This window comes from Etheostoma spectabile, chromosome 22 (assembly GCF_008692095.1).
Source record: "Etheostoma spectabile isolate EspeVRDwgs_2016 chromosome 22, UIUC_Espe_1.0, whole genome shotgun sequence".
NCBI classification, from domain to species: domain Eukaryota; kingdom Metazoa; phylum Chordata; class Actinopteri; order Perciformes; family Percidae; genus Etheostoma; species Etheostoma spectabile.
The window spans coordinates 4,990,816-5,008,664 of record NC_045754.1 but is presented as its reverse complement, the minus strand read 5'-3'; the positions used below and the strand labels follow the sequence as shown (position 1 = coordinate 5,008,664).

General features: G+C 41.6%; 2 protein-coding genes across 3 annotated transcripts in view; one reads left to right on the top strand and one right to left on the bottom strand.

Moving 5' to 3' along the window:
- The window catches only part of LOC116671982 (cadherin-6), a 78,224-nt gene extending 75,028 nt beyond the window's left edge, over positions 1–3,196 (top strand). The window contains exon 12 of the mRNA XM_032503465.1: positions 1–3,196. This exon is cut by the window's left edge and continues 136 nt beyond it. Within this exon, the coding sequence (XP_032359356.1) occupies positions 1–367 (367 nt within the window). The 3' untranslated portion in view covers positions 368–3,196.
- Positions 3,197–4,027: 831 nt separating this feature from the next.
- The window catches only part of drosha (drosha ribonuclease III), a 102,643-nt gene continuing 88,821 nt past the window's right edge, over positions 4,028–17,849 (bottom strand). For both annotated transcript variants that reach the window (XM_032503462.1, XM_032503463.1), the window contains exons 30-32: positions 14,505–14,597; positions 13,495–13,541; positions 4,028–4,410 (exon numbers count right to left, since the gene is read on the bottom strand). In XM_032503462.1, the coding sequence (XP_032359353.1) occupies positions 4,280–4,410; positions 13,495–13,541; positions 14,505–14,597 (271 nt within the window). In that variant the 3' untranslated portion in view covers positions 4,028–4,279. The remainder of the gene's footprint in view (positions 4,411–13,494; positions 13,542–14,504; positions 14,598–17,849) is intronic.

The following is a 17,849-nucleotide window of genomic DNA, read 5'->3' as shown; positions in this document are numbered from 1 at the left end:
TATCGGCACGCTGCGCAACCCAGAGGCCATCGAGGAGAGCAAGCAGCGGAGGGATATCGTCCCCGAGACCTTCTACCCTCCGGTTCGACGGGCCGTGCTGCCCCCGATCCGGGACACTAACGGGGATGTGAGAGACTTCATCAACCAGAGGCTCCAGGACAACGACAGCGACCCAACGGCGCCGCCTTACGACTCCCTGGCCACCTACGCCTATGAGGGTAACGGCTCCGTAGCAGAGTCCCTGAGCTCACTCGACTCGGTGACCACAGAGGGCGACCAGGACTACAACTACCTGAGCGAGTGGGGACCCCGGTTTAAGAAACTGGCGGACATGTACGGGGGCGACGACAGCGACAGGGATTCCTAACGAGAGCCTGGCACGAGGAGAGAAAAAGTTAAATGAAACACATGTAAAACTTTCGTGCAATTTTGGTGCACGTGTACCGAGAAAAATGGTGAAAAGACCGAGAAACGAGCACTATTTGTCCAAGTGCTCTGTCACTGCTACCGCGCACCATTCAGTAGTCCCTCCGGTGACCAGACGTAGGCTTTGTGTGTCAAGTCAGTGTTAGTTGCATTTTTTGCCAGGGTGCAGTGAACGACTTTGTGTCAAGACTGTTGTGTGTGTATATATGAGGCCCAAATATACCAATTTTTTTTTTCCGAAGCTGCGTTTGATGGACATGTTCAACAAGCAGTTTTGTAAACCAACAGATACGCCTATGTATTTTTCAGTGTTTCTCGGACAAAAACATGCTGCATATTGTGAGTTCTATCTTAGCTTGTGTATGTACAGTAATATGATACAATACGCTCTACAGTTGTTTTGTTTTCTAGGGAATTTTATTCCAAATGACCCCCTTTCAGCGATGGCTGCCTCACATTATCCATAGTTTTTCTCGAGCCAAAACATTTTTGGCATCCTCATCTCTGATGAGAAAATGAGAAATATCGATACAGGTTGGATTGGAGAGGTATGCATAATGGAATTTGTGGCACGTTGCTGTCAACAACTGGCTAAAGTTCTTTAAAGCTTGCAAAAAGCTGTGGTAAATGAATGTGGAATTTACAGCCACAACTAACATCTGCAAAAACACTAGTTAGTTATTTTTGAAGTATCTGATTTTCATCTCCACACAGTTTTGAGCATTAGCATTGAGGTGAGCCAAATACCAAATATTTCCTTGTTGAGCTGAATGTCTTGAGAACCATTTTTCTCTGTGAAGCCAACACTGGCTGAAAAAATGAAGTACACAAACTAGTGTTGTTTTCTAAAATACATTGATAATTTGATTTGATTGATATTCTAATGTGCACCATCCTCAGAGGAAAATACTGGTCTTGTTGGACCTTTTTTTGCTCACATCGACCGCGGAAAATGTGTAAATGTTTCACTCACGTACAGCATGATGTAAGTAACACTCACTTGAGCTTGAAACTACGGTATTAGATTAAACACCTCGTGGACAGTTATCATTAAAATTAATCATGCAAATTTATTTTAAACAGGAAAAGTAACATTTGAATCAATGTACCAAGCTGGGACAATGATATGTAGAATGGAATTAGAACAATTATACATGCACATTTAAAGTTGGACTCAGTCCATCTGTAAAGCTGTTATGCTTTTAAATGAGCATCAAGTCTATAATATGAGTCAAAATAGTTGCCTTAAATAAAACAAATCTTCTCGATGAGATTGTCTTAAATTTGGGGGTCAGATTCTTTTCAAAAGAAGAGAAAAAAACATCTTAATGTGACCTACAGCATTATAAAAAAAAAAACATGAAACGAGTGTTTTTTTGAGGTGGGCTCTGCCCTGCACAGTCGACTGTATAATAATGTAAGATAGCAGTTTTTGGAAATGTGCCAAAAACCAGTATTTTCCTTTGAACACTGTCCAGTTTCCTCTATTACATGTACTGTATGTAGTGCTGAACAGGAAGCCAGTCCAAGAGTTCACCTAACTGATTTCCTGTGGGATGAACGGCCTTGTCCATAAAGGGGATCATCAAAGGGGGCACCTGACCATTGAGGAATAAGGTTCATAAACCCAGCGGTGTTCCATCATCTCCGAGAGAAGGTGGAAACATTAGCCTGCAGCAACACCATGACGGTTTAGTTTGTAAAGCGATTTAGAAATCAAAAGAAGAAAAGCAATATAATCATATTACTAAGACCCCCTAACAATGGAAAAAAACGATTGTCTTGAAATAACGAGGGCCGGGAACTGAGAGGGCAGAATGACGAAGAAGAAAAGAGGCCAGCCAAAACAAGCTCTGCCCTCACTTTAGCAAAAGGCCAACCTTTTAAGAGGCTGACATTCATCAGACATTTGGAACGGTAATAGCAGAACACAATTGCATAATTGCCACAGTGGTACACTTTTTCTCTATGTACTTGGAAGCAGGCTTGACATCGACAACGGTGCGGCGCGTTAAACAATCCAATTGAAAACACAGTGGTTGGAAAATTCCTAACGCTCGGCTATTGCATACGTGTTCCCTTTTTTGCCCCCTTGTTTTGTTTATTAGCTTTTTGCTGGAGCTCCCATTGTGCAAGTGGCCATTTTCAGACTGCAGCAACGTTTTCTATGATTACCTATTAATGGGTTTGAAAAACCCTTCACTCTAACAAAGCTGCTTTTCTGCCTCAAGGTCCAATGCGAGGTCTCAAATGGAAATCAACATGACAGCAGCACTCAGCAAAAGCTTTTTTTTTTTTTTTTCCTTTCCTTCAGTCTTCACTATTTTCTGTCTTCATACAGGGTGTCAGCATATCGCCATTACAAAGACGTGCTTGTGTTTTCCTATGGAGAGTATAATTGCCTCCAAGCACTGGCGCCATGCTCAGCTAAGATAACAGAAAATGTTGCACATCGCAAAGCACCGCCACTTCTGTTTTTTTATTTGAGGCAACTAGATGGTGACGCTGATGTCCTCTGTCTCCAGATACAATAGATCTGTGGTTGTTGATGTGTAGACACAGTGGGCCTCGAGGCTCAACCTCTACTACGGTATATTATGTTGGTGACAATGTGATTGAGCTGTTGAGTTTTGTCAATGTAGAAACAACTTGAGAGGTTGTGGTAGTGTAAGAGGGCCCTACATCATTGGCTATTCATCAATCTGCTTTGTAAAACGTGATATTTTGTACTGAATATTTATATGACACAATTAAATATCTTTAAAAATCAGCCTTTATTTTCTTTGTGAGGTATTGTTACAAAAAACAAACATCATACATTAAATCGAGGGTTACAAATTTGACAGGTTTATGTAGTAGTAGCTCCAGTGGACTACTCGCTTTTTTTCTTCGGGGTTATGAAGGATAATTTAACTTTTATCTGAAATATGATAGCAGCCACGGGCTAGCAGGTAAGAGATTTACCATCCTCACAGGTATGTATATATTATCTACAATAAATCTCAGTACAAAAGACTCGACTCTACACGCGAGATAGTAATTCATATGACGACCGTTGTTAAATAGCTTGATCCAGAGGCTACTGAGCTGAGGAAATTGTTAATTAGACAATCTATAATTAAGATCTGTCAGACAGCCAATCGGATTTGGCGAGAGGTTTAAAAAAAAGGGGGGGGGGGATAAAAAAAAAAATCATTTTGATTATTAGAGGATGAGTGGCAGATGTGGGACAGATGGTGATTGACTATAATTGACTCAACCCTTTTTTCTGGTAAAGGCTTCTTAGCGGAGCACGGAGCGAGTGCAGATTACATTAAAGCAAAAAAATGATTTTCGACAGTTAATCAGAAACTTTATTTAAAATAAAATATTTCATGGTTTATTTAGCATCTCATACGTCAATTAAAAACATTTTTCATGCCATGTTTCAGTTACATTGTGAGCTGCTGCTGTGGTTTTGGGTTTAAATGTTAACTCAATATTTAAAGTTTAGCCAAAAAACAAACATAAGACAACATAAGGCCACCTTTGACAGTGCTACAGTACTAAACAGCATAAAAGATGACAGTATTATGCTTCGTTTCTCAATCTGTTTAAAACTTGTGGACAAAAAACTAATTTCAGCCTAAATCTCTGGGTTAAGAGTCAAAGCGACCCAACTAATGCTCACCTGTGTCCCACCAATGTCCGTGTAGAACTTAGGCAACAGTCAATCATCATTTCTTAACTATCACAGCGCCACAATTTACTAGTGGCGTCTGCATTTTGCCAACTCTTGCCTGGACGGTTTGCAGTCAGAACTCCTTAATGTGGATGCGGCTCCTGATTGGCCTCCAAAAAAAGGGGAGGGCTGTCACTTCCTGCATTCCTCCGGCTCGTCGGTCTCCTTCTCCTGACGTTCCCGCTCTCGTCTCATCTCCTTCAGCTCCTGTCTGTATTTCCGCTCGATGAAGCGCTTCTGATGAGCCATCTGTGGGAAGTTATCTGGTACAGGGAGAGGCAGAGCGGGAAACAGAGAGAAGTCGACCAAGGAGAACAGATAAAGAGAAAGACACAAAGAGGCAGGGGTGTGAAGAGACAAGGTCAGTTTCCAACTGGGTGAGGACAGCAATTTAGGGCTCAAATTGCACAGCCTATAGTTTTCATAGCAAGTGTCATGTTGTCACTTTGGTCAAATGACTGAAAATGTTGCAGGCAGAATTGTGATTAAATTGCCCTCATGTTGTTATTTCATTATTAATCATAAAGTAACAAGGAATTAGACAAGCCTTGTTTGGTTTCAGCACGCTGACTGTGAGATCTGATAACATAATTACAAGTGAACATTTCTAAATGAGATCTGCAATAAGATGGTGTAGTGTGACAGCAGAGAAAGTAACACAAAAACAGATACAAGCTGATAGTATGTTAACGTAGGCATCTGTAGTTCAAGCACAGATGATCTATACAAGTGTCTCATGCTGCTTTGAAAACTAATAACTAATAAAACTGCTGACTGCCAGAACTCTTTTATAGCTCACAAATGCTGTTAACTGTGGTCAACCAGTAAGCTGTAGAAAAAAATACAGGAATCTAATCAGCCTCCAGTTTCTAAAGAAAAGTTCTGAAGTCTCCATTTAGGTTTTCTGCTCACTGCCAACTTGGCTGAAGCCACACAACCAATGAGGGTTTCCAAAGTGTCAACAGCAATGAGCGAATCTGAAAGGTTAGTGGTCCTGGCTCTTACTCAACAAAACACACTCAAAAATGCACCTAAACTTCTTTTAAAATCTCAATCAAGACACAAATGAGTTTTTGAGGCCGTAATGGCAAAAAATTACTTTGCATTTCAATTAAGACATTGGCTATTTTGACACTGAACCACCACAACTATTTCTTTTCAGCCAGCACCTGGTGGTCATTATTTGGTACTGCATGTATAATCACACAGCATCTCTGTCCTGTGAAAACCATGCATCTCCCGAATGTCAACTTTTCACGAGTTGAGATTACTGCTGATTAAGACTCTTTAAAAGCGCAAGTGTATTCAAACCGGTTGTTTTCTCTGACCGGGAATCTAAACGACTAGAAAAAACATCAAAATTCACCTCTAACCCTGGATTTTCACCAACTGCGGAAACCGCTGCGTATCAGCTCTGTGCTCCCCCGTCCTTCAGTACCCTCCAGGTCTGGATTTGTTGCAGAACAGCTGCAGCCAGTACTGACAGCTGAAGTCCCAAGGACCCACAAGGTCTGGCAAATTCACGTATGATTGCGCAATATAACAGGATGTAGTTCCTATAAACACAACCACAAAAACCTCTGACCTGTTGACCTCAGGCCCGTCTCCGCCCATTACGACACAGCTTTAAATACAGTCCTAATTTAGTCTTGACTAACAAGTTGCATATAATTTCACTCAATTTAGCGTTATTATTGTTTGCATCATCAATACCATATTCAATTTAATTGGATGGGAATATACAGTAAACATAGTAGTATGGATGGCGACATGATTGAAAATGAAGAAAACGGAGATCCCAGAGATTCAGCAGACAAGGAGCGAGACATTCCCGATCCCCCTCAGCCTTATCTGAGAGAGATGTCTGAGATAGTAGGCGTCAAGAATGAGTCCTGGTGAATGTGCTGTGTAACTCTAAAGTATGGGGAACTTCTTAATTAATGTTTAGGGGGGGGGAAGATTAGGGGAAGATTAAAAAAAAAGAAGAGAAACTGGATCTGTGAATACTCACAATCACAATTGAATTCATATCTTGCAACTCAGTCACAATCTTATTAACCTGGAGTCCCAGTCTCTGTCACAATAATCATATATGTGATGTTTTAGGCCTGTTGGCAGACATCCGTTTAAAATGTAGGCAGTGGCATAGAAAGAGCCTTTTTTCATGTCCACTGAAGTTTCTCAGCGTGCACTCTAAAAAATGGTTGTCATTCGCATGACTACTTTTACTTTTCTACTTTAAGTAAATTACCAAGCCTGTACATTGTTACTTTTAATTGAGTAAAGAAGTTAAATCAGTACTTCTATGTTTACCAGAGTATTTTTTAGCACAAATATCTGTACTTCTACTTGAGTACGGGAAGTGAGTACTTTTGCCATCTGTGAATATATGAAATAATGAAACGCGCCTTTCACATGTTCTGAGAGTTCAAGATAACATTTTCAAATGTCTTTTTTTGTTCAACCAACAGAACCATGACCCAAAGCTATCCAAACACCAATTATATTAAACAACAAAAAAGAACATCTCCTTTGAGAAGTTGGAAGAAGAGAATGTTTGGCACTATCACAATTATTATCAAAATAGTTATTTTTCTGTCCATTAACTAATCAATTCAGCTCAATTCAACATCAAACTTAGCAGAATTTCCCAACCCATAAAAAGGTACACATAATCCTATTTGCAGATACCTGGAATTCACTGGAAGCTTTAGTTTCCTGTGAAATCCAGCAGGATTTAACCCTACGACCCACCAGGCAGCACCGTTTGTAATTTTGTTATTCAGAGCTTAGGTCATTTCCCATTAAGTGTGTACATTACTGGGTCTATCCACTGCACACCTCAATTTAAAACATCACGCATGACAGAGGCCCGGCGGCTTGTGTCAACTCGCTGAGACACACATTTGAGTGTGCAGTTTTTCCGGTCACTGACCATGACCATGCAAACCTAAACAAATTAAAATCAGTCTTTCAATACTTTTTCCCAAAGAAGTTTTAAAGTCAGTCTTTGGCAGTGGGGAAAGTAGAGATGACCCACACAAAAACACATCTAAAAGTTCTAATTCTGTCCTTTCTGTTAGTGGTTATTTAGACAAAGTGTATTTTGGCTCTGTACTTTACCAAGTTGAGTTTGTAATAAGAGGGAAGGTAGAATGGTAAAACAGAGGGGAGTTGTAGCCCTTTGTATACTCAAATTTAAAAAGGACCAAAAATATTGAGCTAATTTCCATTGTATTGTAAATGTAGCAGACACTTAAAGCTCTGTCAGTTGTTGAGACTTTCTGACTCTCTTGTCTTAAGCAAGTAACCCACTAACTTTTTAAAGAAGTACTGGGTTCATAAAACATGCCTTGTTGTCTTTGCTTGTTTGTTTCTGATAATTTCCCTGCTACTAACCTCTGAAGATCTACAAGTTTGCTAGTATAGTTGTAACCATAGTCGAACACCTTAAATCGGAGAGTCAGCACTTTAACCTCACACGTTGTTTCAATTCGAACCCAACGTGCTGCAGTACAGAGCCAAAACAACAGACCATGTGTCACTGACTAAATACTTAGGGCCTGTGCTGCAGATAGTGTATATTATCCTCTGATAAATGGGAAAATTTAATTATTACTATTGTCCAGACAGTGGACTCGCAGATGATAATATGGCGCCTTAGGGGTTTGAGCCAACTATTCAACTATCTGGTGCCGATATTGGGGACCAGATAGCAGAAACGGCTGCTGTCCCACTGCTGCACACGCACAGCCACGGTCGGAGAAACACACCACAGGAGAAGTGAAAATAGTTCTCACATGTTGGCGCCACACATTATCCATCTGGGTTGTGCTCAAATCTCTCTCGTGTGTTGATGAGCTATTCCAGCAGTTAGAAAATCAGTCATTTGAAACCTCATCACTCCGAAGGGTTATTTAAAGAATGCCTGATTCCTAATAAAGAGCACAGTCAGAACCTTTTCTAACTAGAAGCGCTTCCTGTGTTAAATGAACGCGTGAGAATTTTAATCATTTAACTAATTTATCAAGTTAGAAATGCAAGCAATTCTGTTCTCTGTGTTGGGTCAGACAAAACACAATTTCCCCTTAAGGTCTAAGATGCTGTGAGGTATTTTTCAATATTTTTTGTCATTTTATAAACTGAATAGTATTTGGCCTCAGGGTGGGCCTTCCACAGAGTCTTCAACTGGTTTTCAGGAGGAATTGGTTGTGAAAGAACTAGAGGCCATGTAGTATCTCATTCTACGTTTACATGTGGCCGGCTATTTTCATAAACAAACATTTCAACCTCTTCGGTTTCAAAAATGACATTGTGCACAGCTGTCAGTTTTCAGAAAAGTGTTTGTTTACCCGTGTGTATATGCCGTCAACGCAGATGAAAAATAGCCTTTTGGCTAACTCTGGCATATTTACAGAAATGTCCATTAATATGCACTGTCCCTGTATTAAATAAACAAATAAGAAATGTCGTCAAGAGCATTCCAAACCTGTAGGTGGCAGTGTAACGAGATGCTCAAGCCCACGTTAGCCAAATAGCAACAACAGCAACAAATCACTTCCTCTCTCTTCTCTTCCTCGCTTCCTCGGCTGCCTAAAGCTCTGATTGTCTCAGTTTACATGCAAACGAAGATTTCCAAAATCTCCACTCTGGCTGGAGTTTTTAGAAAGACTCGTTTTCAGGGGCGAATTCTCCGTTTGCATGTAAACAACGGGCACAAACAAAGGGAAATGTCTCTGTTTTTCAAAATAACCATGGACGTCTAAACAGGGCCTCAGTTGTCTGCAGTTAGAGAATTCTAAATCCGCCAATGGTAAATGAAAACACTAAAATTCCCATAACATTTGTGTTTGTGTGAATAGGAGGATGTATTCTGCCTTTTGCAACACTCTAGTTCATTGTTATGGCAACAAAGAGAGACAGACCAAGATACCGGCAAAATCCTATTAAAAGGGGGACAGATCTAATAAGAATCCTAAAGACAAAAAAATGTGTTGAGAAAATAAAAATAAAAGGATTCTGAGGGAAATTTGGGGGGCACACACATGCATGGATACACACCGAAACACAACAATATGCTGTCAGTGATTAAGGAACAGTTGGTGAGCCTTGGAGAGAAAACTACATATTGCCGTTAAAATATGGAAATCACCAGTATTTTTTCCTAGGAGAAAGAAAAAAAAAAAGAAGCTTTGGCCATTTACATTGTTTAACATGCAGCACAAGAGCAGGCGTCAAAGAATACGGGTTGCTAAAGAATACACAAGGCTTTTCATTTCAGTCTGCGTTGGGCATCGCAAAGACATGTTGAGAATTCTCAGCCGTCCAGCGTTCTCAAGAAAAGCACCTTTGAGAAACGGCGCACTCGGCATACTGATTACCCTGGTTAAGGCGGTAACGCCGCACTCAGGTCTTTTTGTTTATCGACAATTCTTCTCAAGAACGCTGATTACAGTCTTGAGATTCGGGGTGTAGTCGTTTTTGGAGCGGCGCTGGCAGTCGGCGGGGGGGGCTAGGCAACAACACGGCCTGTTGTGCCCCGCAGCAGACATGCAGTGCTGAAATGCGCGCTCACACAGCAGCTGGATGTGGACTCTGCGATGAGGGATCAGCTCCCTTTTTAAGGGCACAAGAACATACAGTGTCCTTTCACTTAGGCATTCACTATTCAGCCTAAGCTCAGGCCGTGAGATGACTCCACAATAGACCGGATCGGCTGAGTCTATCACCTAGAGCTCGCGCACACCACATCAGTCAACAAGCCAATAGTGCACCTGTATAGTGCTGCTAAGGGATTTCCCTGCCGTGCCAAAGGCCAAACAAAAGGCTCAAGACACTGAATGGAGATCCTGCATACTGTACTTTACTTTGCCTCTATCCATCCAATGCTTCTATCTGGAGATTAAAGGGTTTAGAGAAAGCTGAGGAAAAAATGTAGTCCCCTTCCAGCAGATCGAGGCTCCTTCTCTTATTCAACAGATATTGCATTGTTCGAGAAACAAGCAGCTGCGGGGAAGCTAAAAAAAAAAATGGGAAAGGGAGGGGGGGGTGAGACTTGGAGAGGGAGTAGAGACTTTAAACAGAGACAGTATTATCTGCAAGGATGCATGATAAATGGTTAAGCCGTTTCCATGTATATTTGATGTCGCCTTAGACCTAAAGGTGCGTGGTGCATGGAGCCTCAGGCTCTGAGAAACTCTGCACCACCAACTCCTTCCTCCCGTCGACTCTGTTCCCCTACCTGGCTGCTCTCAGCTCGATTTGTTTGCACTCATCTTTCTCCAAGTCTGGGCCTTGCTTAACATTTAATTCTGCCTTGACAGATACAGGCAGGAGACTGTCAAATTGTGGGCCATCAAATAATGGAATGTGAATCAGCTCAGCCACCAGCGGATCGGCCACAGACAGCACACACACCAAACATTGGGCCTTGCTCTCTTTAATGAGCTCAGAGCTGTCTGACTGAACACAGCCGTGTTTCTCACCTCTCCGACACCGCTGGAGCAGCGGATTTCTGTCTGCCCGGAAAAGCTCTGCAGCATGATACAAAAAGTTCAATCCTGCCTCAAAGTGCTCCTGATACTCGAGGAGGCCTTAAATAAAACATGGAAATGAATCCTGACACGTTGCGGGGAGGTATCTTCGATCCGAGAGTAACACAAGGTAGGGCTGTTGTACAAGAGGAGTAATGGTGTAGCCGATGCTGCAGTGAGGGCCAACAAGACAATCAATGACGAATTACATGACACCGGGGCTAATGTCCTTGATTAGTCTTGCTATGAGAACAAATGAAGCGAGGCCCTCGACAATCACATGAGAGACAATGTGGCTCCAATAGGAGTTTATGCGTCAGGCGGTTCTGCAGCAGATGAGCTTGAGTCTGATTATAAAAGCTCATGTTCAGGAGACACACAGATCCTTCAAAGGCGTGTTTTAACCCTGCTGACTGACCTGGCATGTTTATCTCAACAAAAGGACATTCAACCATGGCATAACAGAATATAAATGATTTATACAGGCTTGAATAGTGAATTTAGAAAAATACAAAACATACAATCAGACTATATTTTATAAAAACTAAATGACCTCCAAATAATGGGTGCTACCTGGAAACGATGGATGGCGGAAAAGATCTGATCAACCACAACGAATAAACACAGTCTTCATATTCTATTACTAGACTGATCAGTCCCTCCAGGATTTTGCAATTGCGCCAATTCACGCAAATTCAACCAATCACAGTGACTTGGATGCGACTCGAAATTTTGACCAATAACCAGAGTTTCCCACGACTTAAATCAATCCCTGCAGTCCCGCGTGCCAGACTTGGTATCAGTATGTGACTCCGAGAGCCAATGACCAAGCAGGAGTGAGAACGGGTCGACGTCACATTTACCAACGAAATGTACAGCAAAAGACAGGTCAGACCGTCCTGTCCACGCACGCACGCACGCACGCACGCACGCACGCACGCACGCACGCACGCACGCACGCATTTTTTGTCTTAAATCCACCAGCCATTTTCATATTATACCAACATTTGCAGCATCCTGTTCCTTTTTTAAAAGGTTACCAGGAAAACTCAGCCTAGAGTATTTTATTTTCCCCAAAACAAGTTTCCTTTTAATTTTTAAAGAACTATACAAAAAACAACTTTTTTTGCAACTTCATCTCAACAAACAAAAAACATAGCAACTCTTTTCGCAATTTTTTTTTACAAAAGATCCCGCAACATCAAGCATTTTGGGCCGCAACAATCTCAAAAAAAGTCTGTGAAATCCTGGAGGGACTGACTAATATAATAATATTGGTCAAATTCAAAATTGCGCAGCCCATCCGTGCATTTATTTCTCTAATGATTATATATTGTATAATTGACAGGTTCACCCCAGGTATTCGGGAGCCATGGGTGAAAGAAAAGCGTACATAGAGCATAGGGGTGAGTTGTAAATTAGCGGGTTAAAATTAAGTGACAATACAAAGTCAGAAAAAGCCCTGGATCTGGTAGCATTTTGTGCCAAAAGGGAGGAAGACTTGAAGAGATGATTTTAAATTAACTGACCTTTTAAAAAGGCATTGCTAATCTAGTCACATGAAACAGCAATTTATGAGGGGGGAAATGTTCATTTGCTAGCAATGAGCATCTATCAATCACGGTGACAGAGGCGCACACTGGGGAGAGGAAAGGGGAGGAATTTAGGAACGGAGGAAGACACAGGAGAGAGAGAGAGAGAGAGTGTGTGTGTACTGAAATACGCCCCCTGATAAGGAGGGAGGGAGGGAGGTGAGGGAGAGGGGGAGCCAGAAGCAGACAGAAAGGGAGACCGAGTGAGCGGCTTTAAATAATACCACCATAACGCTAATGTTTCATAAAAAGCTAAAGCTTGGGCACACAAACAGTATCAATCACAGGTAGCTGGAGAAGGCTTTATGAGCCAAATGAAATCAAAGTTTGACCTTCCTACCCTTTGCCAGTTCTACAGGCCTGTTCCAACAAAGCCATTTGTGCTCACCTCTAGCTAATTAGTTGCGTAAAGAACAAATTGTACATCTGATTAATGTGCTGGTCACAGGGGTAGCAAGCGAGTTTAGTCCAAAAAGTACACTTAAACACATACCCAATTCTTTACACTTTCAGTGTAATGTATGGTATTATGCATCCACATACATATGCATTGACTATAAGTAGGCGAATATGAGATGATGGAAATGGCTCATGGATGTGTTTCTGAGAGCCCTGTAATTGTATTTTCACTTGGCAGCAAATGAGACATTATAAATGCCTAAAAAACACTATCTATTTTCCTTAAGTGGTGGTTGATAACAAGATGAAAAACAGCCAAGGAGTGAAGCAGCACACGGGGAAGGCAGCTCCCGCACTCCTTCAAATCTGAAGAGGAGCGCTGAGCACAAAAGAGTTGCTCCGAGTGTAAAGCCTCGTTCTAGTGGACTGTAAAAGGGCTTGAAAACACAACAACAAAAAAACACAAACTTTGTGGCGGCTCTCGACACAAACTTCCTGGGGCCCCCTCGGGATGGTCGACGCAGTGAAGGACGCTTAGCTTCCCCCGTCCTTGTTTTATTGGTTCTCCATCTCTGGCTAGGACCCCATGCCTGTGCTCTGGGCTAGCACTTCAAACAGCCTAATGTCCTATATGTCCAGCCAACCGGCTGGCCAGGCCACAGCTCTCTGCCAGCCATCTTGCATACTGTACAGCCAAGGCTAACACTCAACACTGAGGCGAAGCACAGGAAAGGTTTTAAATGTGAATGTGTGTGTGTGTGTGTGTGTGTGTGTGTGTGTGTGTGTGTGTGTGTGTGTGTGTGTGTGTTGCCAAACAACTTACATTTTTCGAGCGCATCCATCGCAGCTCCCATTTCCGCCTGTTGGATGCTAGATTAGAAATATTTTTTTTAAAAGGAGACAGAGAGGGAGACAGAGAGGGAGACAGAGAATGAGGGAGAATAGGTCTTTAGCATATTCAAAATGTCCCTTTTTTGAAATCTTGTCAAAAAACAGGCCCAATATTGAGAGGATTATCAGAAGTGCTTTATATTTGTTTTGAAAGAGCCCTTTTGCCTAACAATCCCAGGTAACACAGTGCACACATTTCAAAAAGGTAAGCCTATTGGCGGCTCTGCGCTGGGCACTGTTTACGCCTGCATTTCACCGTCCCTCCGTATATATTATGTGCTGTGTGATCAGAGCCCAGCGGCGGAGGTGGCTTGGAGCTTAAGTCATGTAAATACAAAAACAGTAAGCTGTCAAAGATCCTATGGAAGGGACAAACTTATCGCCAGCTTAGAGCAAGAGAGAGCGCTTTCAAGTAGGGGGGCGTAGAGGGGATTTTCACATGTGGGGGGTGAAAGATGTTTGATGGATTTACGTTTCATTTCTCGCAGGCTCAGCTGCAGCTTTATTGTCAACCCCTCCAACCCTGAGAAGGCCTTGGCGCAGAGAAACTTAACAAAAGCATAAATGTGTGAGCACACACAGAGGTGTGCAGTCAAAAAAGAAGAAGAAAAAAAGTACACGCAAACACATCCCTGTCCTGCTGTGAACACAATATCCCAGATAGACCTAAATGCATTCCCAGATGCAGTGCTGCCTAGTCACAGATTCTTCTTCGGCACAAAGTGATATTTCCATAACACAATTTACGTCAAATCAATAATGAATCGATTCATTTCCATTCTGCATAATGTCTCTCCCGATAGAATAGGCCAACAAGAGCTTAATTGCTATAATAAACACCATCAATAAAGCACAGCCATTATTCTCGAGCCATTAGCAGTGCATTGAGAAGTGAAGCTCCTTGTACTGTTGTGTCTTATTATATTGTACTGTCTTACTCACCTTGGGCCTTTGCCACAGCCGATTCGCTCCCCTTTGAAATACACAGCGACGGTGTAGGTGCGTGCGTGTGAGGGCCCCACTGTCTGCAGGGTCCTGCAAATTTAAACACAGAAATATGGGATGACAGGCAAGAGGGTAGAGTTGAGAAATAGTAATAATACCCAGGAGAAAGGCACAAGGGCACTCAGGGACTCTGTCCTTCAGAGAAATAACAAGAAAAAGGGAGGTGAGAAAAAAAAGTTTTCAATTGGAACAAATATAATTCATCTCAAGCGGCGGGTTGAGGGGAGGGTAATAGCGCTTTGATTCAGTAGCATGCTTTGAGAGCGTGCAGAAGCCATCTGAGGGACATATAAACAGCTTTTAAAGCCTCCCCAACTCCCCACACCCATCATCTTCAAATACCAAGATCTATGTTTGGTAAAAAAAAAAAAAATGACATGTTGGGAGAGGAACTGAAATAAAACAATGAGAATAATCTTTGAGAGACCCACAAGTCTTTGGTGCGCTAGCAGGGTAAACAATGAAAACGCTAAAGAGGGACCAACAAATCTAAGAGAAGGATGGGAACATCACTCAACTAATTAACAGAGGTACCTCATTTAAGAGAGAGAGAGAAAAAAAACCAAGCTGTCAATTTTGTTACATTTCTGCAGGGACATGAGTACAAGACAGCTGACAAAACTTGGGAGATGTTTGAAAATGTTAACATTAGCATAAACATCTCAGACCCAAGCTGTGAGTCACCTAAATTATTCACAGACAATTTACTTATTTCAGGAGAGCAATTCATTTTTAATGCAATGTGGCCACTTATGACACTTTATCAATAATGCAGGCCCCTTTCTCACTTACAAATGAAGCAGCACATGTGGGGAGCAAAAAAAAGACTCTTGTGAGTGACGTTTCAGCCAAATCTCAACAGGGAAAAGTGTGTCGCTTGGAATTATCACGCTGCTCAAATAACAAAACGAGACGGAATAAAAAGGAAATCTGTGAGCTGTTGGGAAGGTGTCAACTTCAAGGCAGTGTAAGGATAAAAGTGTGCGAGTGAGAAAAAAACAGCACCAGCAAGTTCACACTAAAAGGGGCTACTTACTGACTCAGGCCATTCTCTGCACAATGGGAAAGTGTGTTATGTGTCTGCTCCCAGGTGAGTCCTGCCTAGACGAGATGTACAGAAAAGTGATGGTGCTGTGGCTGGGTTGGCCCGGTGGTAGAGCAGGCGCACCTATACTTTGAGGTTTATGCCTCGATGCAGAGGTCCAGGTGACAATTTCCTGCATGTTTTCCTCCTCTCTCTCCCCTTTCTCACCTAACTGTCCTATCAAATATCTCAACAAAAAGAAAATCTTGAAAAAATACAAAACATAAATAAAAAATGGTGGTCATCAAATCTGTCATCAGCCAGACGCAATCACCAGGGAACCTTTAGCTGGGGGCCCGGTGCATTAACTCATTTCCTTCCCTCTTTCTATGTTCTTTCCTGTCCTCACTCGGCCACGTAGTCCCCTTCTGTCCAAATCACGCTCTTGTCTCACCCTCTGTTTCTCTACTCGTCACACAAAACAAATTCAGACGGACCCTTAAGACAGTCTGATAGACTTGACGCCAACAGCTGTATGAATTGCTATTAAATGACTATTATTGTAGTTTGTTGACAAACAAAAGGTTAGCTCATTCACGAGGAGGTTGCACAAAATCATCAGCTGCTGCTACTGTATATTAGTTAGGCAGGACAAAGTAAGCCATATTTTGTACTCAAGGCTGTGTCAAAAGCCTCAAATTTATGGGTTACTAGCTTTATATAAGCTTTTTTTTGTCTATTCTTGCTTACATGTCTTTAGAATTATTAAAATTCAAATCACCCAGCGGCTCGATTTGTTTCTCGTTCACGTTCTTGCGGGCAACAGAGTTGGAGGGAAGTGTTGATTGTCGTGTCAGAGTTGTGCAGTGTCAAAAATCACAATCGGGCAGACAGACAGAATAACAAACAGAGGAGCTCTGAAAAGACATTCAAATAACTACAAGGAAAAGAGAAAGGGAGGAAGAGGGAACTGAGTAAACGCGGGGTTGTGGAGTTTATTGTACATAAAACTGCTCTGTTTCCAACTGCCCTTGTAAGTCAGACTGACCCCCTTTTTTTTCTCTAATATAAAACACAGTTTGACAGTTTCCATGGTGACAAACGCACTGCTTCATGGCAACTCTCAAAAGCATTCTGTCAAATGACACTTGCTCCTTGACCTTTTGTCAAATAAGAGGTCTCTTTGGGGGTGTTTATATATCACAACAACAGAGACCTTTACACAGCTGTTCACAATGTTCAGGGACCAATGGCGAAGAGGAAAGTCCTGTAAATGATGTTTGTGCCATTTGATTTCTCTGAATGCGTATTGAGGCCCATGTGATGCATGACTGAACCCATTTCAACTGTTGACTAGGTCAGGTTTTCTTGTACGTACAGTGTACACGTGCATTCACTCATGCACGTGTTTATGTTATATTTGGACACCAAATCTTACATTTTACAAGGTAAAATCTGCAAATATAAAAAAAAAAATATGCATCTTGCGACAATATACATTTTTGAACTGTCTGAGATTTTGCCATTCTCTTTATACCTGGTAGCTTTAATGTGTATGGGTGTATTAGACCAGTGATTCCAATCCTAACTAATCATTTAACAGTTGCTTGGGTGTACATGGAAAGATTGTGGAGTTGCGCAACTAAGTACATTTTAATTTAAAAAATGAATATAAATAAAAGTAATGGATAAAGGGTTGAAAAAGTTAGCTAAAAGTAATGGATAAAGGGTTGAAATAGTTGTTTTTTAATTAATTGCTATAGTTAGATAAATAATGTATAAACGGTTGAAATAGTTATGTTAAGTTATGGATGAATTGTTACAATAAATGCTGCTGTTGAAGGGGTACTAGAATTGATTGTCTTAATCTTAAATATAGATGCAGTGCATTGCGAAAGTGTTCGGGCCCCCTTGAACTTTTCAACCTTTTGACACATTTCAGGCTTCAAACATAAAGATATAAAATTTTTATCTTTTGTGAAGAATCCACCAACAGTGGGGACAATTGTGAAGTGGAACGAAATCTATGGATATTTTAAACTTTTTAGCAATAAAAAACTGAAAAGTGGTGCGTGCAAAATGATGGGCCCCCTTGCGTTACTTGTAGCCACCTTTTGCTGCGATTCCAGCTGCAAGTCGCTTGGGGTATGTCTCTATCAGTTTAGCACATCGAGAGACTGAAATTCTTGCCCATTCTTCATTGCAAAACAGCTGGAGCTCAGTGAGGTTGGATGGAGAGCGTTTGTGAACAGCAGTTT